This window comes from Mus musculus, chromosome 13, assembly GCF_000001635.26.
Source record: "Mus musculus strain C57BL/6J chromosome 13, GRCm38.p6 C57BL/6J".
Classification (NCBI taxonomy): Eukaryota; Metazoa; Chordata; class Mammalia; order Rodentia; family Muridae; genus Mus; species Mus musculus.
In genome coordinates, this window is record NC_000079.6 from 95,322,523 (window position 1) to 95,346,878 (window position 24,356).

At 46.5% G+C, this 24,356-nt stretch overlaps 1 protein-coding gene and 2 non-coding genes across 6 annotated transcripts; all 3 read left to right on the plus strand.

The window, feature by feature from the left end:
• Positions 1-1,082: 1,082 nt before the first annotated feature.
• Zbed3 (zinc finger, BED type containing 3) lies at positions 1,083-15,320 on the plus strand. Of its 4 annotated transcripts, none has more exons than NM_001302538.1 (2): positions 1,083-1,248; positions 13,534-15,320. In NM_001302538.1, the coding sequence occupies exon 2, from the start codon at positions 13,548-13,550 to the stop codon at positions 14,232-14,234; it is 687 nt and encodes a 228-aa protein (NP_001289467.1). In that variant the 5' UTR covers positions 1,083-1,248; positions 13,534-13,547; the 3' UTR covers positions 14,235-15,320. The 4 variants fall into 4 exon arrangements, with proteins under 4 accessions (NP_001289467.1, NP_082382.1, NP_001289468.1 ...); NM_028106.3 differs by lacking the exon at positions 1,083-1,248 and adding an exon at positions 2,303-2,822; NM_001302539.1 differs by lacking the exon at positions 1,083-1,248 and adding an exon at positions 4,245-4,422.
• Positions 8,089-8,214, plus strand: Snora47 (small nucleolar RNA, H/ACA box 47). Its single transcript, NR_034043.1, has one exon. It is a non-coding gene; the product is annotated as a small nucleolar RNA, H/ACA box 47 (small nucleolar RNA).
• LOC115485922 lies at positions 10,096-10,227 on the plus strand. Its single transcript, XR_003950800.1, has one exon. It is a non-coding gene; the product is annotated as a small nucleolar RNA SNORA68 (small nucleolar RNA).
• Positions 15,321-24,356: the final 9,036 nt, after the last annotated feature.

The following is a 24,356-nucleotide window of genomic DNA, read 5'->3' on the forward strand; positions in this document are numbered from 1 at the left end:
AAGTCCCCCATACCCACCCTCCCCCACTCCCCTACCCACCCACTCCCCCTTTTTGGCCCTGGCGTTCCCCTGTACTGGGGCATATAAAGTTTGCATGTCCAATGGGCCTCTCTTTCCAGTGATGGCCGACTAGGCCATCTTTTGATACATATGCAGCTAGAGTCAAGTGACTTCACTTGTATTAGATACTTTTCTTCTAATCAGGGTGCTTTTGTTGAAGCAGTGGGAGGCAAGCCTACTCTATGAGATGGAACCCACACTGTTAAAGAGGCTAAGAACCTGAAACTACTGAGGCAAAACCTACTACTATGATTCTGCTCAACTAACACAGCGATAAACAGCTCCCAATGACATATTTTTATACCTGTATGTGAAATCAGTACTTCACAAGACCTTCATCGGAGAAGCTGCTTCTTGCTGTAGATGCTAATTAACACAGACCCACAGCTGGACAGCTTGTAGAGTCAGAGACTTTGGAGCACTCTATCCTAAATGGGATGTCCTCGTCACACCTTCCCCGAGGCTCTGGGACTCTGTGGGAGAGGAGGTGGGAACAGTGTCAGAGCAAAAGGTGTGGGTGACTCCAAGGAGACCGTGCCTTCCAGACATACCAAGGTGACACAGGTGACACACAGAGACTGTGACAACATGTATAAGACCTGCAAAGGGGCAAGCCAGACCAAAGCCCAGTGGAGGAAGAAGTGAGCAAGGTCCCACAAAGAGCCGATTGCAATTTACACCTGCAGGGAGAGGGAGAGAATAGTGAGATATTGTCTACCAACCCACACCAGGATGGGCCTCATGCTCACGGTAGTTGGCCAATACAAAACTGTCTCCATGTGTGATGACTATTCTTGGTTATCAACCTCACTGCATCTGAAACTAGCTAAAACCCCAAAATGAAAGGCACACCTGTGAGGGATTTTTACCTAATTTGAAGTGGGGAGATCCACTTCTAATCAGGAATCTTTGAGGTAAAAAGACACACCTTTAATCTTTTGAGCCAGAAAAACCCCACCCCTAATCTGGGCCACGCCTTCTGCTGGAAGCCTATATAAGGACACGGGAGAAGACAGCTTTTTGCTTTTTGCCACTGTACTCTGGCCTAACTGGCAAGTCCATCGCCAGCGGCGGCGGTTACTCCTGCAGGATTCCAGCTTCTATTGAAGACCAGCTGAGACACAACTACTAGATTCTTGGATTTTCCATTCATAGACAGCTACTGTTGGGTTAGCTGGACCACAGCCTGTAAGTCATTCTAAAACTTCCCCCTTTCTCTATATAAAGAGAGGAATTCGGTTTGTAAGTTCTGTTACTCTAGAGAATCCTTACACACTTTTTAAAATGTGTTTTCGTTCATTTGTTTGTTTGTTTTACTGGTTTGCTGGGTTACAAAAGAATATGATCAAAATATATTGTATGAAAACATTTAGGTCAATCTTGAAAGAGGGGAATCTAATAATCTCGCCATTGCAAAAGTATTCCTTTCGTGATACCCAACAAGATTTTTCTTTTCTCTGAAATTCTTGGCATAGAAGAAAGTCAACAAATAGGTCTATCAGGTGTGTGTGTGTTTAAGTGAGGAGGGTTATAATATTTCCACTGCAAAACACGTGCTCTGCATGAGCAAGGTGCTCCTCCCCAGCGCCACTTGAACCAAAGCAGTTAACATGGATTGTATTACCTACAAAAGAATTTCTTGGTTTTTTGGTTTTTTGTTTTTTTTTGTTTTTTTTACATTTATATCTTTTTGCTTATTGTCTTCTAGCAAGGCTTCGTGCCCATTGTTCATGTGACTTACTTTGACTAATAGAATGTGAGCAGAGCAGTATGTGGGCTGAAGAGATGATTGGGGTGGGGGGGCGGGGAGTCGGTTACCGCCGATCCATCGCCCTCTTCTGGATTCCACTGACACTGCACCCATGCATGCACAGACACCCACCACCACCACCACCACGCAAAAACACTAAATTAAAAAGCAACAAATTAGTGACTTTTGTTTTGTTTTTATGAATGAAGGGCAGAACGTGCCAGCTGTGCGTTAAGAGCTAACTGGTGCGTTCTTGAATTTGGCAAGTCACTTCCTTGCGACTATTTATAGATTAAAAATCTGTATGGTGGGAATATTTGAACGGCTGGAACAGCAAAACGCTACACAACAGGATTGCCCGTCAGCCTGCAAAGCCCCAAGGCTCTCGCCCGCACCTCAGCGGGCTGGTCTTGAAAAAGGTTTCTCTTTCCACCTGGAGCGTGGAATGCAGAAACCCGCCTTAGAACGCAGCCGCTAGCGGCTGATGTAACTGTAAATCACGCAGACGCTGTTAACTGAATATAATGAAGACAAAGGTAGTTCCCTGTGCTGGTGGTTTGGGTGGACACCTTTTCCTCCTAAGACCTTGATTGCAAGGACTTCTGACTAGTGCCATATCAGAGGCCTTAATCTGTAAGAATGCGAGCGAGCAGTGCGCCCAGCTGAGGATCTGGACCCGCTGAATCCAAGGGCTTGGAAGGTTAACGCGCAAACGTGCAGAGCCACGGTTAAAACGCTTTCAGCATCCCTGCGCTATTATTGCACCGTTTAAAAACCTCCGACAGATTTCAATTCGTTAAACTAGTTCTCCATCCGTTACTCTAAACTCCTCCCGGACCGGATGGTTTAGCAGCGGCGCCCCGGCGTCCAGACCACGCGTCACCGCCCCCCATGGACGCCCCGAGACGCGCAAATTGAGCGCTGTGTCTTTAAGGGGGAATCGGCCTTTTCCGTCCAGGACAAAATGTCTGCGAGGAGCCCGGAGGCGAGGGGCGACCATCGCGGCGTCCGGGTGAGCGTGGCTGGCTGGGGCTCGGTGGCGTGGCTTGGCTTGGCGGGAGCGACCGCAGGGACACCAGGGGCTGCAGTGATCTCAGGGGCCCGCGGGGACGTCCGGGATCGGAGAAACCGCGGGGTGGAGGGGTGCGGGGGACGCCACGCAGGACCTCGGGGACTTCGGGAGCCCCTAGGCCGTGGGATCCAGGGTCGCAGCCGCGGGGTCTGCAGGGGATGCCTACCACCCCAGGCTTGGCGGAGGGGCCCAGCCTGCGGGCTTCCGGAACCTTCTGGAGCGTCTCCGCTCTCTTTGGTTAACCAGCTCCGGGGGGTGGGGGGTGGGGAAGAGGGGGAACTGTCCCCGTAAAGTTGCCTCGGTGGAGAGTGACTTTGAGCCTCATGCGCTAATTGCGACTTGGTTAATGTTTCCCACCTGTGTGTGTGTGTGGAGGGGGGGGGGGGGGCTGTAAGAAAACCGGTGTAAACCAGAGTAAACCAGAATCTCCTCCTCCACTGGACACAAAAGAGTTTCCTGATCCGGGCCTGGCTCACTGGAGCCTTTGGTTGTGCAAGCCTTCTGTGGCCGGCTTAAAGCTTTACTAAAAAGAATAGGATTTTCCTTCATTGGAAAAAAAGTACCTGCCATTGCTGAGCTCCAAAGGTGTTTAGAACAGCTGTTGAATAGTTTCGTGAGTTGAGATAATTAGTGGTGTTCTGAATTTTTTATTTTATTTTTTTTTTTAAGACGGGGTCTGTTTCCTTGGGTGACCTGAAACTTGCCTGTGTAGACCAGGCTGACCTGGATCTTACAGAGACTACCTGCCTCTGCCTCCCAAGGGCTTGGATTAAATTCATGGGATTAAATTCCTGGTGATTCCAGTACTGTTTATTAGTGCACACTTTGGCCTCAAATAGTTCAAGGCAAGTGACAATAAGAAGCATAGGAAATGTTGTTTTTTAAAGTGCTAATCCATACCACATAATTCAAAAGCCACATGTGTGTGTATATGTATGTGTACATATACATATATATTAATGCAGAGCTGAAAGAAAGGTGCACTTTCGGGCATAGTGCATTATTTTACAAGGCTTTAATAGTGCTTTGGTGGCTTTTAGCTAATGGTAGAAATAGCTGAGAGTTCAGCTTACAGCATTCACGTGGCTTTTTTTGCTTCACTAAATAGCTATGAATCCAGTACTTTATTTTTTTTTAACAGCCCATGTAAAATCTTTTTCTGAATATTTTCCCACTTAGCTCTTTGCTTCACAATACGTTGCAATCATTTTCACTGACTTAAAAGTTTGTTATGGGAATGCTCCCACCACCGTGTGCTCATGACCATGAGGATGCCTGAGGGTCCGATTCCACAGAGCCTGGCTTACAGGCAGTTATTGGAGCAGCTGGACTGGGAGGCTCGGGGTGGAGCTCTGCCCTCCGGAAGAGCGGTCAGCGCTCAGAACCACGGTCATCTCTCAGGCCCCTTCCCCAGCTTTTAATTTCATGTTATGCCTTCAGGCTAATAATTACAGACGAATAGTCCTGGTTGTCTGGGTCTGTTTATGAATGAGCCCAATGGCAGGAAACTGATAGGTGAGCAGAGCTGGGCAGATCACAGGTGAGTGGATTACAGCTCCTTGGCACTGCGGCTGTGGAGGGTAATTAATTACTCAATTATGTGTGCTTTGATTTAACCTCTGTTGGATGAAGTAATCGCAGGCCGTTAGTGTTTCACATAATCTGTGAATTTCAGTTTTTCCCGTTAGATCCAGGCTCAATCAACACACCCCTGTTTATTGCTCTGCCTGGCAAATCCGGCTGAAGCGATCGGATCGGTCAAACGGGACTGCACCTCAGTTGTTTCCTTTTGAAAACATTTCCTGGTTCTTTGGCCTCTGGCCTACCCAGTTCTTATGGGTGCAAGCATAAGCTTATGGGTGGTTTGTAAGTGACCTGTATGCGTGAAACGAAGCAAGGGAGGTCTCAAAGGTGCGTGTCAAAGCACGGGGCTTTAGAGCTAATGGAAAATGGAGCCGTGGTGCCCTTAGGGATGGTTGAGACGGCTTATGGTGGCTCTGAGGGAGAGCACAACCAGAAGGCCCAAACTGAGGGGAGCCCTGAGAGGGGAAGAGAGAAGCAAGAGGAGCAAAGAGCCAGGAGGGCCAGAGACTGAGTTCTAGAGATCAGACGCCGAGGCTGGGGGGAAGGGAAGCCCAGCCCCTGGGCTGGAGGGTTTTGGTGAGGAGCCAGGACTCTAGCAGTGTTAGAAAGCTGTTGGAGACTAGCCTCCGTGGTCTGCTTTGATATGTTAAATAGGCACCTCAGCCATCTGTCCTGAGTTTGAGACAGAAAAGTTTTCTTCCTTTTTTTTTTTTTTTTCTCAATTTATTAGGGCAGGAGCTTAGTGGTAGAGCACTTGCCTAGCCTGTGTGAGGTAGTTGGTGTAGTCTCCCAACAGCACAATAAATAAATAAATAAATAAATAAATGCACACTTGCTTGTTTTATGATAACTTTATAGTTATACATGTATACATATCTAGCCATCCGTGTTAGTGTATAAGACCATAGTTGCAGGTTTAAGGGTTTTGCATTTGTGTATGTGTGAGTGCCCATGTGTGTCCGGGTTAGGACAATCCTTACACCATGGGAGTCCCAGTGTTCAGACCTGCTGACAGCTGCTTTTACCTGCCGAGCCATCTCGATGGCTCTATACATCCAGGTTTTAATGGCTTCCTTCAGCCTGTGTTTGGTATTTGGGGAAGTCGTACTGAGGTATCTGGGTTTAACTTGATAGGTTACTAGTAAGTTTCTTCAAGATGGGTTCAAATGCAGGATGATCCATGGGACTCTGTTACCTCCCCAGGTCGATGCAGGCTTATCACTCCTTCCAGAGAGTAGACCCCGATGAAGTTCAGCCACGGAAGATTGAGGCCTAGTGCCACAGTGGTGGTCTCCCCTTGCCATGAAAGTTTGCAGTTTTTTCATCCAGCGCTTTTGCCCTCTGAAATTGGACTCAAAATTGTTCACTACTAAGTTGACCTTTATCCTAGCAGTACTTTAAGTAGCTTCAATGCGTTTAATTTTAAAAAAACGGGAACTCGGAAGCCTAGTTCTATACTAACAAAGTAGAAGTTTTTGAAGCCAAACTGATCTGATTTTAACCAAGGATATCGGAATTATTACTGGAAATAGTTTCCTCCCTGCCCCCCTCCCCCAGGTGGTGAGTGTTTGAAGGCAAAGTCTACACTGCTCTTCTCAGCTGGTCCGCAGCAGGCCCTTATGGATCCCGAGCAGGTGCACAGTGGACGTTTATTTGGATGAGAGCTGGCTGGAGTAAAAACATAAGCAAAATAATCACACCTGTCGTTTAAAACCTTTGTGCCAGGTTTTAAAAAGCGTCTATGGAAAGGAATGAAAGGTCTTGTCCTTTGCTTTCTCTGTTAGCTACACGGATAGTAATGGTTATGCGTTGTTATCTGGTGCGTATTAATGTGATTGAGCAGACCACTTCTATGTGAAGGTCCATTTAGGAAGGGAAAAATCAGAGGAGCGATGGCTGTGGGCCTCTGATCCTTTCTCGGTTTGCTTTGGGCATCATGAATCTCTTAGGATTCCATCTTGGATGTCTGCCAGAAATGCCCCAGTGCCGCTCAGTGCTGGTGCACCTGAGCAGGAGGTGCCAGTCACTCCTCTGTCGTACAGCTGCTCAGTGCTTCTCGGCAAGCCTTTAGGAACACGCTATCTTAGTTCTGGGAGATGTACCTATGGCAGATGCAGCCAGGTGTCTGCTCTCGCAGGCACAGGAACAGGTTGCACTCCTCCCTCTCCCGTCACATCCTCTGCTTCCAGTGGGCACAGAATCTCCTGCTTGAGTAAGGCACAGGGGGGCAATGCCACACTTAGTGGACCCTATAGGTTCATGCCCTCCCTTCAGATGGCAACCCCCTGTGCATGTGGATCCCCCAAGTGTGTCAGCAAGGGCCTTGCCCTTGGGACTGTCTTCCTCCAGCCTCCTTAAGGTCTGTTCCACCTGAACTCATAGCTGAGATGCCAAGGGTTGTTTATTAAAAGTTGCTTTTTATTTACATCTAGATCTTGCCACACTGTGGTAAGGCCTAGGCATAGCACCCATATGCTTTCTTGGGTTTTCTTTGGCTTTTTTTTTTGTTTAATACTTTCCCTCCTCCACCTCTCTCATCACCTTACAACTCAGCTGTTGTGTCTCCTTACTTTCTTAGCTGAATCTGTGAAGATGACTCCATATAGGAGTTTTGGACACTATGCAAGTGATAGACATCCTGTAGAAGCTGTATTTTGAGGTTTTGCCATGTGGTCTGGCTAGCAGCACACAGGCATGGGCCGCTGGGCTCTTGGGAGCCTTGTAGTCATGAGAGGAAATGGCTGATGCTCCGTAATGCACTGCAGTGCTCAGCCATGGTGCTTGGTAGGCTAAGTGCATTAAAGCCAGCTTCTACTTACAGTGTCTTCCGTGCCTGGTGGGTTCATTAGGATGTAACTACAGCATGACTAAAGAACATCTGTATCTTTACAACACTATAGAAAGCTGGCATTCCCTAGAAATGTATAAATGGGATTTTATACACACCTTATAACATCGCCCCCCCCCCCCAAAACAAAACAAAACAAAATACTTCTAGAACACCTGGCAGGTTTCCTATCCTTTTAATGACTGCTTAATATTCCCTGTTGTAAACAGACATAATATGCTTAGATATAAGTTCTCATTCTAAATAATGATGAAATCTCCTACCACATATGACTTAATGTAGTGTACCTTTTAGTTCTACAGAATAAGTATCATACCTATTTTTAACTAATGTAGAAAGTTCCAGATGGCGTTCCTCGAAGCGCTCAGATCTTTGGTAGGAAGCAAGTGTGCCCTGTTTCTGCCCCCTTGGTTAGGGTGGTGGATGTAAAATGACACTTGCTCTTGCCCCCATAGCAGCTCCCTGAGCAGGACCACCTTTACACAGACATTTGAGTTGGCCCTGAGGTCAGTGGCCTACCCATGTTTTTTTGCCTAGTTTTCTATTGGATCGCTTGCTTTTTAAAAATCCCGTTGTGAGAACTCTTGGTGTGCTCTGATGTGCTGAGCAGTTCTGGAGCTAGATGGATGAACCTAGCCTTTCTGCTGCACTCCAGGCAAAGCCGAAATGGGCTCAGGCTGTATTCCAGGGCTGGACAGGTGCATAGGTGGGGTTCCACCCTGATACAAAGTCGTATCCTAGGGAGCCAGGATGCAGCCTGCTATGGAGGACTGAGAAGGTGGAGCAGTTCTGTACCGTGCTGCCTTCCATTGGTTAAGACCTCCAACAGTAAAGGGCTGGCCGGCCAAAGAATGTCCTCTCTATCACCGTGGAGGGGCAGCACTGAGCTGGCCCACATTGTAGTGTTGCTTGTCTCCCCCTCGGATGAGGAGCACGTTGAGGAACCCACGTTCTCCTGCAGTGACCGCCTTAACTTACAGCAGACCACACGGGTGGCTGGTGCTCTTGGCATCCCAGAATTTACAGGAAGCCCGGTTTGCTGCAGCTCACAGGAGTATCGAAAGCTTGACAGTGATGGGTCACCCCTGGCATTGTTAGAGGTGCATAAGCAGTGGGGACTCTGAACCCTCCACACGGGTGAAAAAAATGGCAGGCTCATATGCCTGTCACAATGGTGAAGCAGTAGTCAAATCATTTTAAATTGATGAAATAAAGTATAAAGATTCACTACAATAGCATCCCGTCCTCTATGTCTAGTTAAAAAGAGCCCTGAAGGATAGATCGAGGCAGAAGGAAATGGAGTTCTTAACAGATAGGGTATATAGAAAATCTTAGATAAAACTAGATAATCTGTTTCTAGTATAAAATCTTGGTCTATGTGCTCTTTAGAGTAACTGGTCAGCATGAGGAGACCTGGGTTTCACTGTGACATTTTCATACATAGCTGCATCTTCACAGGTTTTTCTCTTGCCCCCCCACACACACACATCTTGCTAGTCTCCTTTGTCCCCTAAATGGTTCTACCTTCTGCTCCTATGCTGTATGTGTTCTGTTATCCTTTCTTGTCCCCTCCCTAGCCATTTAGACTCTTCTCTACTTTGTACATTGGTGTCCTACACAGATGCGTGCATCACGTATAAACTTTACTTTCTGTACGTGAGGGGGAAGTGGCATTTGTCTTGATTCCGGCTTGTTCACTGCATCCAGCTCCCAGTTTCATCCACTTTCCTGCGATGTCCTACTTTCACTTGTCTGTATGGGTCCTCTACCACATCTTCAGCCAGACCTGTAAGTCTGGTCATTTTTCACTGTGTCTGTAGGGTGTGTGTGTGTGCACATAAGTACCCCAGGAGCTGGCTGTCACACAGGATGGGTGCTGAGAACTGTGCTCCTAATTGCTAAGTCATCCCTTCAGCTCCTGGTTCCATATCTTGACTATTATAGATAGTTCAGCAAGAAACAATGAGTGTGCAAACATTTCTGTGGCATGTGGACCTTGAGTTGTTCAGGTATACTCATGTATGATACAGAGGTCATACACTATTGATTTTCTGAGGAACGCACGCACACACACACACACACACACACACCCCGATGGGTATAACTACCTTAATTTAGGTTCCCACCAGCCTTAGAAAAGGATCCCTGTTTCTCCATGTGAAGACAAATGGCCACCAACAAACTATCATTTACTGGCCATTTGCATCTCCAGCTTATTAATTGGACGCTTTTTGTCACTGTTTGGAGTTCGTTATGGATCCCAGGTCTTCATCTCCCGTTGGATGTGTAACGGACAGAGGCTTTCTCTCATCCTGTAGGTGGTCTCTCCTCACTGATGTGGGTTTGCCTGGCCATGCTGAAGCCTTTTAGCTTCCAGCATCAGCTCTGACATCCCTTCCTGTGCAATTGACCTTTCTGCAGTCCCAGCTTAGACGTCTCTTAATGTTTTCTCTGGCAGCTTCAGGGTTCCCAGGATTCTACTAAGATCTTGGCTGTGCTGTGAATTGAGCTTGTGTGCACTGTGAGAGACTGTCCAGTTTCATTCTTCTGTATGTGGATATGCAGTTTTCCTAGCACCACTTGTGAAAGAGGCTCTCTTTCAGTGTAACATGTCTGGAGCGTGTGGGTTTGCTCGGTCAGTCCTCTATTCTGTCCACTGCTCTACAGACCTGTCTGCGGTACTACTGCGCTGTCTTGTTTCTATGGCTTTGTGGTATAGGCCAGTGCTTCCAGTATTGCTCTTGTTTGCTTTGCGTTGAATTGACTGTGAAAGGGTCTCTTGTGGCACCCAACCCAAGAACTGCCGCTGCCTGTAGCAGCTGTTTAAATAGTGGTGCACACAGCAAAGGGGCTTTATCGCCTTTGGGGGGGCTGTGCAGTGCCCCCCAGAGTGAATCAGTAGGTTCTACAGTCCTGGGGAAAAACAAAACAAAGAGTCTTTTGTGTCCATATGCAAGTTGGGTGTGTTCTCTAGTTCTTGGAATTGGTTGCATTGACTCTGTAGATGACTTTTGGTGGCATAGCCATTCTCACTGCCTAAGCCATGACCACAGGCTCTACTTATCCTCCAGTGTCTACTTCAAATTTTTTCAATATTTTAGTTTTTATATTAATAGGTCATTCACCTTAGGCTTTGGGGGTTTTGCTTTGTGTTTATTTTTGTTTTGCTATTGAGAATGGGATTTTTTTTTTCCCTTGACTTTTTTCTTGGCAATTTTGTTATTAGTGTGTAGAAAAGCTGCTGATGTGGGGTACTAAGTTTGTTTCCTGTTACTTTCTGAAAGTTGTTCTCTGGTGGCAGCCTAAGGGTCTTCTCAGGATCTGCAGATATGGATAATTTCACCACTCTCCCTGGTTGTACCCCATTCACCTCCCCTTCTCCCCACACTAGCTAAGACATTGAGTACTCTACTGAACAAGAGCAGGGAGAATGAGCACCCTGTCATCTTTATCTTAGAGAAAATGCTTTCAGTTTTTCCCCAGTATGTATATAGCATTGGCTACTTTCTTGCCCATATATAGCAAGAATGATTTAACATCAAAACTTTATGTATGTACACTTACATTTATTGACTTAAAGTCAACTACGTGATCATTTCAATAGGTAAAAGACCTTTGAGAGAATTCAATCTCTCTTCACCACAAAAGCCTTGAAGAAATGAGGGATAAATAGGACATAGCCTCAGAACCAATTGTGATCAGGGATACTGGTCTATAATCTAGTTTCTTCCTTGTGTCCATATCCAGTTTTTGCATAGAGGTGAAGCTTGCTTTGTGGAGAGTTTGGTAGTGTTGCCTGTTTTTTCTGTTTTATGGAATGGTTTTGAGGCATGTCTGTATTAGCTTCTTTTAATTGTTCGGTAGAATTCAGCAGTGACCCCGCCCTCCTTTGTTGTGAGACTTAATGCCATCGCTGTCACAGAGCTGTTTAAATTGTTCTTTTTCCCTAGCCTTTCAGTTTGGTAGGTCATAAGCCGCTGGGAACCTATCCATTCCTCTAGATTTTACAGCACTTTGGAAAACGTTTTAAATATTTGCTCATCTCACAGGGTTGGTTAGCATCTGATGCAACAGCCTTCAGTTCATCTCTAGTTTTATGAACCTGGATATTCTCTCGTTATTTTGGTTAGATTGGCTAGAGGGTTTTCAGTTTTAAGGTTTTTTTCTCTTCAAAGAACTTGGTTTTTTTTTTTAATATATATATATTACTCATCTAGCTAAATTTCACTAATTGCTGTCCCTGTCATAACTTCTGCCATCTACTCCTTTGGTGTTTGACTTGTTCTTTCTGTTAGACCTGGGGTACATCACTGGTCCATTGATTGTGACCTGTCTGGATTTTTAATGTGAGCGTGCAAAGCTATCAACTTTCCTCTTGGAGCGGCATAGGCTGCACCCCACAGGTTCTGGTGAGTTTTGCTTTCATGTTCACTTGGTTCTAGGGATTTTTAAATTTCCTCCCTGAGTTTTTTCAAGCATCCACTGTTCTTTTTGAAAATGTGTGGTCTAATTTCTAAATGCCCGGGTAGTTTCTATAGTTTCTCTTGCTGTTTTCTAGATGTGCTTCACTGTGATCTTTGATTCCTTTGTATTAAGGTTCCATGGGCTGCTGAAAAAAAAAAAACTTACAGCCCATGTCTTTTGGGTAGATATTCAGCATGTATCTATAATTTACAGTAATTTACTGAAATTACTTTAATACTTAGTTTGGACGATCTGTCTGGACATAGGAAATGGGAATTGGAAGCACCCACTATTGTCATTTCTGGCCTTTTATGCCCATTACTTGTTTTAGAAAATTGGGAACCCGAATCTCTTCCTATGTACGTGCATATATGCGTACACATCATGTACATGTACAGATGCTGTTTTTTTTCCTGGTCTTTGTCTTCAGTTTTTTGATTTACCAGATTCTGTAACTTTACAATCTCTCCCGCTCCTCCCTCGCCCTGCAGGATGAGCAGTCGCTGAGTCGCTGCTCACTGCGCTTGGCTCTCCTTGGCCTGAATGCTTCCTGAGAGGCATCGGAAGAGTGCGAGTCTACGCATTCTGTTCTAACTCTCAAAGTTTGTCTAGATCCACACATCTGGTCCATTTCCAACTTGTTCTAATTTGTTCCAAACTCCACCTTTTTACAGTTTTTCTTGCATGGAGGGGCAGGGTGTGGGTGAGTTGTCTTAGTCACTGAGCCAGTGTGATGGCTCAGCAGGTAAAGCGCTCACCTCATGAGCCTGGTGACCCGAGTTCAATCCCCAGAACCCAAGTCAAGATGGAGAACACCAATCCCACAGGCGGTTTGTCCGATCTCCACACGGATGCTATGATGCCTACGCACGTATTCAAGTCTCGGTGGTTACGGTCATGACACTGTTTGGGTCCCTCTTGTGTAGATACTTTAGCAGACAAAGCATACACTGCTAGATTTCTTCCCCAGCACCGTAACTGGAAGTGTCAAACAGGCTTTCTATCTTATAAATATGAGAGGGGCCATTAGTTAGGAAAATAGTCTTTCTCATCCTGTGTGTTGGATACCTAGAAAATGCTCAGGAATAGAGGATCCTAGATGGAGATTCAGGAGTCACTTTCCTGCTAACCTAGGCTGTTCATGGCATTTCTTGTGGGTCTTTGTGTCCTACAAACTCCAAGATCATCCTGAGTTATCCTGTACACATCTTTCTACTTTGGAACCTAGGATTGTCCAGAACATCAAGCCAGTAACCAGGACCACCTCATTGAGAGACCTGCCCTACCATCTAAAGGCACAAGCTTAAGGCTCGTTTCACATCTGCCTAGTTCCTAAAATGTGCATGCTTTGAAAGCTGATAGCTTCCTATATTGACAGTTTTCTTATGAATACATTGTTATAGTCGCCACTCCCAATATGTGGTGTTTGGAATCAAATCTTGTCACTTGTGTATGCTGGGCGAGCATGCTACTGAGCCACATCTCCAGCGATTAGCTCAGTTTCTTGATAGGCGTGGTACGTGGAGATATTTTTTTGGAAGACAATGCTTAGTGCAAAAAGACTAGACATTTCTTTTTTTTAGACTAGACATTTCTAACATTCTTCTTTTAGGCAATGACATTTAATGCTGAGTATTAAGGAGGGGAAGAAACAGATCCACAAGGTTTGTAGCATAAAAGGTAGTTTGTCCTCGGCTAATGTTTATAGGATCTGTGTGTATAATGATTACTGTTATTCACCCCGCCTCCATGCAGACACTGCAGAAGGAATGAAGAGTAAAAAGCCCCTGAAGATCACCATGGAAGACAGCCGGAGGCTTAATGACCCAGCGGAACAAGGCGGCCTCTGTCCCGCGCCCGTGGGGCCATCATACTCCGAGGCCTGGGGCTACTTCCATCTGGACCCAGCTCAGCCTAGGCACCGGATGATGAGCGCCTGGGCCACCTGCCGCCTGTGCGGGCTGCAAGTGGGTGGCCTCCCCAACTTCCAGATGTGGACGCGGGCGCTGTGCCAGCACCTGAGTGATGTGCACCTGCCGGAGCTGAAGAAGAGCGCTGCTCCGAGCTCGCCGACCACCATGCCCTGCCCGCCGCCGCCCAGCCCCACCATGGCTGCCGAGGGCGACTGGGCACGCCTGTTGGAGCAGATGGGTGAGCTGGCCATGCGGGGCAGCCAGCGGGAGCTGGAGCTGGAGCGGCGCGAGGCGGCCCTAATGCAGGCGGAACTCGAGCTGGAGCGCAAGCGCCAGGCTCTGAAGCAGGAGGCACAATCCGTGGAGCAGGAGCGCCACCAGCTACAGGTAGAGCGTGAAGCACTGAGTAAGTGGATAAAGAAGCAGAGCCCCGGTGCACAGGTCCCGGAACCGCCCTCTCCCCTGCCTCTGCTCCCCAAGGAGGACCCTGACATCCATGACAACAACAGTGACAATGATATGGTCACCAAGGTCCTGCTGTAGCATGACTGACCGCTCCATGTGTAAACCTAACCATAGGCTGCAGGCGCGGCAGCGCCCCCAAGTCCAGTAGCCTGGATTAGGTACACAGACAGGATAGTCCTCACAGCTACCTCTTTGTAGTCCTGAAGGCATTTTAAGCCAGAAGGTTCTCTAAACACCAGAGACTCATCACACCGCGAGCCTTTTGTGGGGAAGGGGCATGGTTTTTATCCAGGAACCTGGTCCACTCTTTTCCAAATGTATAATCTTGACTTGGCACCACCATGTTCCAGAAAGGAACCTTGAGTATCACTGACTCCCTGGCTCCCTGCCTTCAGCATCTATAGAACCCCACCTTGGACCAGTCCCAAAGAGACCCCTTTTTGTTCCTGTCCCTCATGTGGCTAACCCAAGGCAGTGAGCACCCTTAAATCATCTTTGCCTGGATGAGACCCAGCGACAAGTACATTCTCCCATTTTCTTGTCTTGCATCTTGCCACCTTACTAGCAAGACATCGGCCACTAGGGAGAAGTTTCTTGCCCCACAGGTCCCCACAGACCTCCCCCTGAACCAAAAGAAAAACCAGAGGCCGCGCCTCCCCACTGCCTTAGAGTCAACCCCTATCTCATTCCCTCCCTTTCTTCAGCCCGCTCCTCCCGCCCCCCCCCCATGCCTCCTATCCCAGAAAGTCAAGATGTCCTCGTTGCCCACACTTGCCACTTTGCATCTCACCATGTTTGTTTCATGTCCTGCGCATGCTAAGCTAGCACCCAGAAGCCACACATGGCTTCCCCAGCCCTGACCTGCCTTCTGAAGCCCCTTCTTTTGGAGGTGCACTGTGCCTTTCTAAAGGCTTTTGTTTTGAGGTAGGGTCTTTTTAAGGTAGATTAAACGTAAATGCCTTTTTTATGAGACGTTTGAAAGGGCAATCTGACCATTATATTTTATAAAAACCACATACATTCTAGGACAAATCACTGCATTTGATTTGGGAAAAATGTTTCTATGACCGACGTGAAATATAACCCTGACAGATTAATTTCATGAAATACTTGTAGTTTTGCAACACTCCTTTTTTTTTTTTAATAAACTTTTATTTATCTGCATCGGTGTTCTGCTTGCATGTATGTCTGTGTGGGTGTCGGACTTGGGAGCTACAGACAATTGTGAGCTGCCATGTAGGTGCTGGGAATTGAACCTGGGTCCTCTAAGAAGCAGCAGTCAGTGCTCCTAACTGCTGAGCTATCATCTTTTCAGCCCCGTTTTTGTTTCGGGGTTTTCTTGGTTTTGGTCTCTGAAGCTTCCATTTTCCTGAGTTTGAAAATTAGTCCTCTTTGCACTTGAGCATAGGAAAGCAAGTAAGGGAAGGTAACATCTAAGCACAGACAGGAAAATAGGCGAGTGAGTCACCTTTAACAGTGGTCCGGAAGCTTGGCCATTTGAAGAGTAAATGGTGAGTCTTTATATTGTTGGTGAGAGAAGGTTTTTCTATCCTGGAACTCGCAGTGCAGGCCAAACTGGCCTTAAACTCAGATCTGCTTCAGCCGTGGTTGCTGAGACTAAAGGTATGAACCAAGCTCCCAAACTGTTTTTACTCGGAAAACTGTCAAACTTTTTTTTTTACCTTGAACAATCTAGGAAGTTATATACATATACACCCGTATACATATGGATAGACATGGCAGTTTCTGAGCATCCACTTGTATTTTAGATTTGTTTGTTTGAGCTACCTTCTACATTTGGCACCTGGTTCCTTTCCTTTAGAGTTTCAGTGACTTCTGCCAGCTACTCGCAGATCCCAGCCTTCACTCTTCACCCTGGGTCTGGACTTCATGCCCTGTTGCCTGCTTTATGGCTCCTCCCACCACACATCTGCCACCGCTGACTCCTGATAACTAGTATTTTTCTGGGCACTTGCAGCATTATCAAAGATGCAGCAGCTCCAAGGTGAGGTATCAATATTGTGCTTGCTTTATAAACCTTGTCATTGAGGTGTCTTATTAGGTGAAGGTGCTTGCTGCCAAGCATGAAGACCCGAGTCCAGTCAAGATCCTACCCACCTGGTGGAAGGAAAGAAGCAACCCCACAGCTTCTGACTTCCATACAGGCACTAAGGTGCGCACACAATATTTTTAAGGAAAAAAATTGGTGCAGGGGTGAAATGGTCAAGACGGGGTCCACATGTGTCCAGCTGTCTGCAAGTTGTCGTGTCCTCCTAGCTGCTGCGCTGTCCCCTGAGTGCTGACACCTATCTTGTCCCCGTTTCCAGTAAGTGAAATAGTGACACATTTTCCTGAGCATTCTGCACATGTCACAGCTGGTCGAGACCCACGGTGATGCATTCCCCATTATCCCCGCACTTAGGTAGAGGCAGGAGAATCGGGTGTTCAATGTCAACCCTGACTACGTGAGACCTTGTCTCCAAAGACGACCCACACACACACACAACTCAGCAACCTGATGACCTGTTCATTGTGTAGATGAGAAGACACACCCAGCAGCTTTCCCCGCGGGTGCAATTGCAGTGAAGCAGGATGCTGTGGGGACCCATTCGCAGAATCCTAAGCACAGGCTTGTTTCTATGAAATGCTACACCCTCCTCGAGCCATGCTTCAAGACTAATCATTCACCTGGGATTTACCTACTCACTGTGAGCTCACCCTCCTGTCTTTCATCTTGGCCACAGTCCTCTTGGTACCTCTGCCCCAGTTTGCCTTCCTCTAAGTCCCTTCAGGGTAAAAACTGCTACCCAGGGCTGGGGTAGAGCTCAGTACCTGTGGTAAAAGCGTGTGGTAAACTCCCAGGGGCAGGGGACGACCCCCCACCCCCCAATTGGGAAACTATGGAGCTTCCTCCGAGGGATTTCCTTCTCCGAACTGGCCAGCCAGCACATGGCTGCTTGGGCTCCTGCCTTCCCTCCTGACAGGCCTGGGCTGAGGAGGGTGGGAGGAAGCAATTCACCCATCTGTGCTTCCAAGTATGTGAGCACTCTAAAAGACTCAACAAGTGGTTCTGTAGTTAGATGTAGAACTCACTTTAATTCTTTAGAATTCCCAACAGAAAATTAGCTTAACTAGAAGTAACTTTTTGGTTTTTATTTTAACTGGAAGTAGCTTTTTTTTCTTTATTTTTTCTTTATTTTTTCTTATTTTTTTAAGAGAGTCTCGTTAGCCATGTATGGCCTAGAACTTGCTATGTACACCAGGATGGCCTCACAGAGATCTGCCTGCCTCTCTGGAGTGTTTGGATTAAAGGCTTTTGCCTTTAAAAAAAAAAAAAGATTTTAAAGGTGCCAGTTATTAGACTCTCAGGCCCCATGACTGTGGGGAACAGTTTGGACTACACTGTCACCTTACACAGGTCTTGTGAATGCCATGCCACAGACTGAGAACAGAAAGTTTCCCAGCATCTGAATGTCACTAATCATTTGCAATTTCTAGGTTAGCTTAATAATGGCATTTCTCCTAACAACTGGAATTTAGCTTCAGGTCCATTTATAAATCAGGCTGTAAGATCTGGATTTGGATATCTTAGAAGCAAAGAAGAGTCTGAGAGATGTTACTCTTTTGTCTCACCAATGATCAGAGCCATGAAACTAAAGGAGTCCATTTTAGAATTCTGCTTTTAGAGTCTTTACAATGAAGAGAACTGATAAGGGTCAGCCAGTCCTGGGTGCTGGCTTAAGAGTCAGTCAAAGGGAGAGACTCGCTCTCTGCTCACTTCTGCCTGCAGCAGTTATAATTTTCTATACCAAACTTTACTTATATAATAAAAACTATCAACATTTGCAAACAAACCCTTTCTCTCTGTGCTCTGCTTTCTCGGTCAAACACGAGGGGGTATATCACCACCATTTTCCAAAACGTCTAGAGAGAAATATATCCCTAGACCACTTGGCTATCATTTGTCACTCAGCAGGCAGTGGGGACGGCAGGTCACCTGTCTCCAGCCCGCCCCTTCTACAGGCATCCTGGCAAACACATCCTCTGGTTGGGACAAGCATGGTGCTAGCTAGCACTGCCATTCTAGGATCTGCAGTGGAGGTGTTTGCGAGCTCAGGGTTGGGGGCAGGGCCAGAGCAGACTGCTCACAGGGAACTGTCATTCCTGGTTGGTGATCAGGACAGATTTTCATGTATCCACAGGCTAAGGTGACAGAGTTTCCTGATGGCATCACCAGTGCTTTAATGAGAGGAGGGGCATATTTGCAGTTGGAATTACAATTTTCCTGCCAAATTGTTTCTGTGCACTCGACTTTGGAAGCTGATACAGAAGTATGAGCACAGAGTTAGTGGGGTGACAACAGTGCCACCAGAGCTGTCCTCCTTGATGGCAAGAGGATTTGACTGGCATATGCTAAGTTTCCACTGTGACTTCTGTGCCCTTAAAAATCCCAGAAGGGAGCCACACACACTGTTCTGGTTTCGCTGTTTGCCTAAGATTTTGTTGTGTTCTCCCTCCGGAGCCTGCACTAATACTTAGCTTTAACTGTCAAACTCGACCCCACCTAGAGTCATCTAAGAAGGGAGTCTCAGTAAAGGACTATGTATGGGCAGGCATGTCTGCTGAGGATTGTCCTCATGACTGAGTGACAAAGGAGATCCTAGTCCTCTGTAGGCAGAAGCCTTACTCTCTGGCAGGTGATCCTGAGCTGTGTGAGAAAGCTGACCTACCATGAGCCTTTGTGTGAGCCAGCAAGTACCATTGCTTCTGATTTCTGCTTCAAGTTCTTGCCCTGGCTAGCTCAATGACTGGCTATGACCAGAGGTAAATAAACCCTTTCCACCCTATGATGCTTTGGTCAGAATGTTTTAACATAGGGACAGGAAGAAAGCTAAGACAGAGAGCTCCATTTCTGGAGGTCTGAACTTTGAACCCTGCAGCTACCTCAGTGTGCCTCTGTACCTGGAAAATGAATGAGACAACATAATTAAAGTCCCCTTGACTCGAATCTGCTACAATTAGAGGAAAGATACTAGAACAGCAATTGATAGTTCAGCAAATCAGTTGCTTGGTTAACTAGATTTTCTTATTACCTGCATTTAGAAATAATGCTGTCACATAGCTATACTTCTCAGTAAAATAATTATTAAAAGTAAAAATGGTAGCTGGGTAGTGGTGGTATACACCTTTAATCCCAGCACTTTGGAGGCAGAGGCAAGTGGATCTCTGAGTTTAGGGGCCAGCTTAATCTACAGAGCTACTTCCAGGACAGCCAGGGCTACACAGAGAAACCTGTCTCAGAAAATAGATAGATAGATAGATAGATAGATAGATAGATAGATAGATAGATAGATAGATAGATAGATAGATAGATAAAAGGTTTGGTCGTTCATACCTGTAGTCCTCGTAGTTGGGAGGCTGAGTCAGGGGGATTGCTGCAAGTTCAAGGCCAGCCTGGGCCAGAGTTTGAGGCCAGCTTAGACTGGAGTGAGGTTCTGAGTCAAAAGCACTGTCCACAGCCCTCTCCAGGCAGTGGTAGCTAGAACTCTACAGCTAGCGGTAGTGTCTCGGCTGACCAGCTCTCCTGCAGGCTCTCTGCCACCCCATCTCACTGTCAGCACTAGGAAACCTGCATGCTTTGCTAACTTGAGGCTGATGTCCTGCTGGCTACCCCCACCTGTGAGCCCTGGTTGTAAGGGTAACCTGTGCTCTCGGAGGAAGGAGAGGCTGGCTTTATCCTGTACCATCTTAGTGACTTAAAACACCAAATTCAACTTAGAGTTCTGCAAATTCTGAAATGGATCCCAAGGGTCAGCAGACCTGTGCCTTCTAGAAGTTCTCGGGGGACATCCAGTTTTGTCATTTCCGGCATCCAAGGGCTCATAGCATTCCTCCTGGCAGTCTCTCTTGCATTTCCCTGCCTCCCTCTCCTATAGTAAAAAGGCTGCCTTTATGTTAAGGACAGCTGGTTAGCATCCTAACCTTATCCAGACCTTAATCTTTCCTTCCTTCCATAATCTACTGACAGGCTCCAAGGCTTACATAGACATCTTTGGGGGGGAATTCATGTCCGCATCCTACCATGGGCTAAGGTGGGTGTAAGAGAGGGACGGGTGTGCAACTCTCCTAGAATTGATGCCACAGTTCGGCCTAAGCTGCCCCTTCAGACATCTTTTTGCCCCGTGCAGGGGACACTTAGACTTCTGGGACAGATATTTTGGAAAATGAGTATCAAGAATGTCTCTAGAGAGAAATTAGTCTCCAAGGATCCTGAAAACATCTATGACTGTGGACCAAATTAAATAGGAAGCCTGTAGTGGTGTATGGGCAGTTACCAACACTGGAGTGAATGGGCGGGGTTATAGCTCAGAAGCAGGGTGGTTGGATTAGCAAGCTTGAAACCCTGGGTTAAATCCCCAGAACCATTTAGGTTAAAAAAATAAATAAATCTGGGGCTGGAGAGATAGCTCAGTGGTTAAGAGCACTGACTGCTCTTCCAGAGGTCCTGAATTTCAATTCCCAGGAACCATGTGATAGCACACAACCATCTGTAATGGGATTCTTCTGGTGTGTCAGCTACAATGTACTCATATACATAAATAAATCTATTTTGTAAAAAAAAAAAAAATCCAAGCTTCCTGCCACTTAATGGTCTTAACCATGCCAAACCCTAACCTTGGCCTCAGTCTGCTCATCTGTAAGATGGAGGTAATATACATCTCACCAGGCTGGGGTGAGGAAGACGCAAGTTAGCCAAAAGCTGGCATCTGGTTAGGCCCAATGACTGGGACTTCCATTTCTTACTTTATCTGATAAAGAGCCCAAAGGCAACCCTCCGCCCATCAGAAAGGAAAGGCTCCCTGGAGGACTCCTAAGTGAGGTGGCACAGAAGCCACAGAAACAGTTTGTAAAGCCATTCTCCTTCCCAAGCCCAAAGGAACTGGTCCCTGCCTGCAAAGCTGTTAAGCAAGATTACAGGTCACATGACCAGCCTTCCATCAGTTGTCTCCTCGCAGCGACCTAGAAGAGTATATAGTTATTGCAAAAGTACTTCCTACCTAGAAACGCCTCATAGAGCGGCCACCGGCCACCGGATCTAGCACATTCTTTTTGGACATCCTTTGAATTAGCAAAATATCCAACTTTTCAGAAACTTTTTTCATGTTTAAAAATAGTGCCTGAACCTGTCGACTATGGCACATGATTAGCTAGGTTAATATTTCTGACTAATAAGGTGAGATTATAAAAAAAGCCACGATAATTATTTTTGTGTGACTAATAAGTAGGTTTGACAGCACCATAACTTAGGGTCACATAAGGCAGCCTAGTTACAGAAGAGATTAAAGCTGGTTTTAGTTGGTTTATGAAGTGGAACACTGGCAGCCATTATGTACTTAAACAGTGTTAAATGAGTCTTCTTTTGAAAACCTTAATTATGACATTTCTGAGATCAAACTTCACAGAATTAAAATAAGGCCTTAAGAAAAAAACGTTAAGTGGTAATGAGAGCTTTGTTCTTGCAGAATGACTCTCATGGGCTTTTGGTCAAGATAAGTACTGTGCAAGTGAATGAGCCAGTGACCTTCCTAACCTTTGAGTCTGCAGGTAATAGGAAGTTAAGTAATTCACTCTCACCCGTTCAAATACATCTAATAACATTCCACCAGCTACATCTGCCTTCTGCTCGCTGAGCAGTGCTATACCACGGCGCTTCCTCACAGATGAGGAGAGCTCGCTTCTCCATGGGATACCTTTGACAGCACTTTCTTCCTGAGCAGACGGGAACACCCTTCTGTCCACACACAGAGACCTCTGCACTCCTCTGGCCTCCATCAGCATCAGCACCTAACAGCTTGACTCACAGCATCCGCTTTTAGCTTCGGTCTGTCCATCATCTACTGCTCAGGTTGAGAGGGGGTGCAGCCCAATGTCTGCCCTGCTGTCAACTAAAATCCTTGGGCGGTTGATACAAGATGCACCGTCAAATGAGGACCCGCGGTCTTGGCAAGATTTTACTGTCATCTTCATGTCTTAAAGCTCAAAAAGATGAATAGTTAACTCGAAAGAATAGTTAAGGTCTCAAAACTCAAAAGAATAGTTAAAGATGAAAATAAATGCAGGTTCCATGAGCGCAGCAGGTAGTCTGTGTGCCCTCACTCACTGCGAACCGGAAACAGCGCCCCACCGGAAACAGCACCCCACCTCCGCCAAGAACCCTGGAGCTGCTTTCTGGATCAGTGCGAGCTGCTTAAATACAAGTTTCTTCTTCCTTTCTTTCTTTTTTAATAGTAATTTTCTTTAAAAAAATTTTTTAAATGTATATGAGTACGCTGTAGCTCTCCTCAGACACACCAGAATTGGGTATCAGATCCTATTATAGATGGTTGTGAGCCACCATGTGGTTGCTGGAAATTGAACTCAGGACCTCCGGAAGAGCAATCAGTGCTCTTAACTGCCAAGCCATCTCTCCAGCCCAAATACAAGTTTCTTATTTTTCTTTCTAAAGTCCTGACAAATCAGCACCTTCTCTGAGGATAGTAAAGATCACCGGTGACAGTGTCCATCCGTGACAGTGTCCATCTTTTCTCCTTGTCTTGCCTACTAACATGTTACTTATTCTCCAAAATGCATCAAGAAACTCAGTTCCTAACTCAGTCTTCTTGACTGCATCTACTGCCTTTCACTGTGGGGAATAAAGTAAATGTCTCAGCCCCACTTCTAACCTTCCCTGGGGTCAGGAAACACATGCCCACTGCAGGACTCAGGTCCTTACATTCTCTCTGTCTCTGTCTCTGTCTCTCTCCCCCCCCCACCCCAGGGGAGGGGTCAGCGGTCAGCAGCACAGAAGGGAACAGTGCCAATACTCAACAAATGTTGAGGGTTACTGTGTAGTGCCACACAGGCCAATCTCTAATTACAAGGAAATACCAAGGTGCAGAGATTAAATACATTTTTCCAATGGCCACGTAGTTCAGAGGACTTGAACCCAGGTCCACCAAACTCTTTACCTCATGCTCTTCACCAACCCACGCGGAAAGAACAAAGACTGACATCCCAGCTCTGCAGAAACACAATAAGGGGCGCGGGGGGGGGGGGGCAGGGGCGGGGTACACGTCTCCCTGGGCCACTGGGCTGGCACTAAGCATGGTCACCGTCTATTAAAATAACTAGTGCTAATTATGAACTAAGTCCTTATTGTGAGTACTCCTGCCATTTCACTTTCCAACAAACGGGGAGCAATGTTAAGGACAGGACAATAGAAGTTTCTTGTTGTTTAACCATTTATTTGTTTAGTCTTGCATGGGCCTGAGCATGCGTGCTGTAGTGCAAGAGGTCAGAGACAACAACCTGCATTTATTTATTCTGGTGTGCGCCTGCGCCTGCCTGACTAAGTGCAAGAGGTCAAAGGACAACCCACAGGAGTCGGTTCTTTCCTTCTACCAAGTTGGTCCTGATGGAATTCAGGTCACCAAGTTTGGCAGGGGCATCTTTACCTACAAAATCATCTCAGGCAGCTGGGATGGGGCAGTTTGGCTCCTGAGTCAGCAGCTGCCAGCTCGCTCCCCCTTGCTGCCCTGGCTACCTTGAACAAAAAGACTGTCATTCTAACAGACAACTGGGACCACCCTTATGCCAGCACCGAACATGATGAATATTCTGCAGATACCTCGGAACAGCTACACTATGCTGCCAGCTGATTCTCCCTAGCTGTGACCGAGACAGCTGAGCAATAAGTCAGGCTATGCTGGCCCATTTAATGGCAGCTTGACACAAACTGGGGTCACCTGAAAGGAGGAATCCTCAACTGAGGAAATACCTTCAACAGATCTGGCTGTAGGTCATTCTCCTAATTAGTGATTGATGCAAGGAGGGTCCAGCCTATTGTGGGTAGTGCTATTCCTGAGCTCGTGGTCCTGTGTTCTATAAGATAGCAAGCTGACCAAGCCAGTAAACAGCACTCCACACACGCCCTACCCGCGGCCTCTACATCAGCTTCTGCCTCCAGGTTCCTGCCCTGTTTGAGTCTCTGCCCTAACTTCCTAACTTTCTTCAGTGATGGGCTATGATGCGAAAGTATAAGCCAAATAAATACTTTCCCTCCAACTTGCTTTCGATCTTCTTCTTCTTCTTCTTCTTCTTCTTCTTCTTCTTCTTCTTCTTCTTCTTCTTCTTCTTCTTCTTCTTCTTCTTCTTCTCTTC

Excerpts from the sequence above, each read along its gene's own strand:
- Zbed3 (NM_001302538.1), top strand. The coding sequence starts at position 13,548 with ATGAAGAGTAAAAAGCCCCTGAAGATCACCATGGAAGACAGCCGGAGG.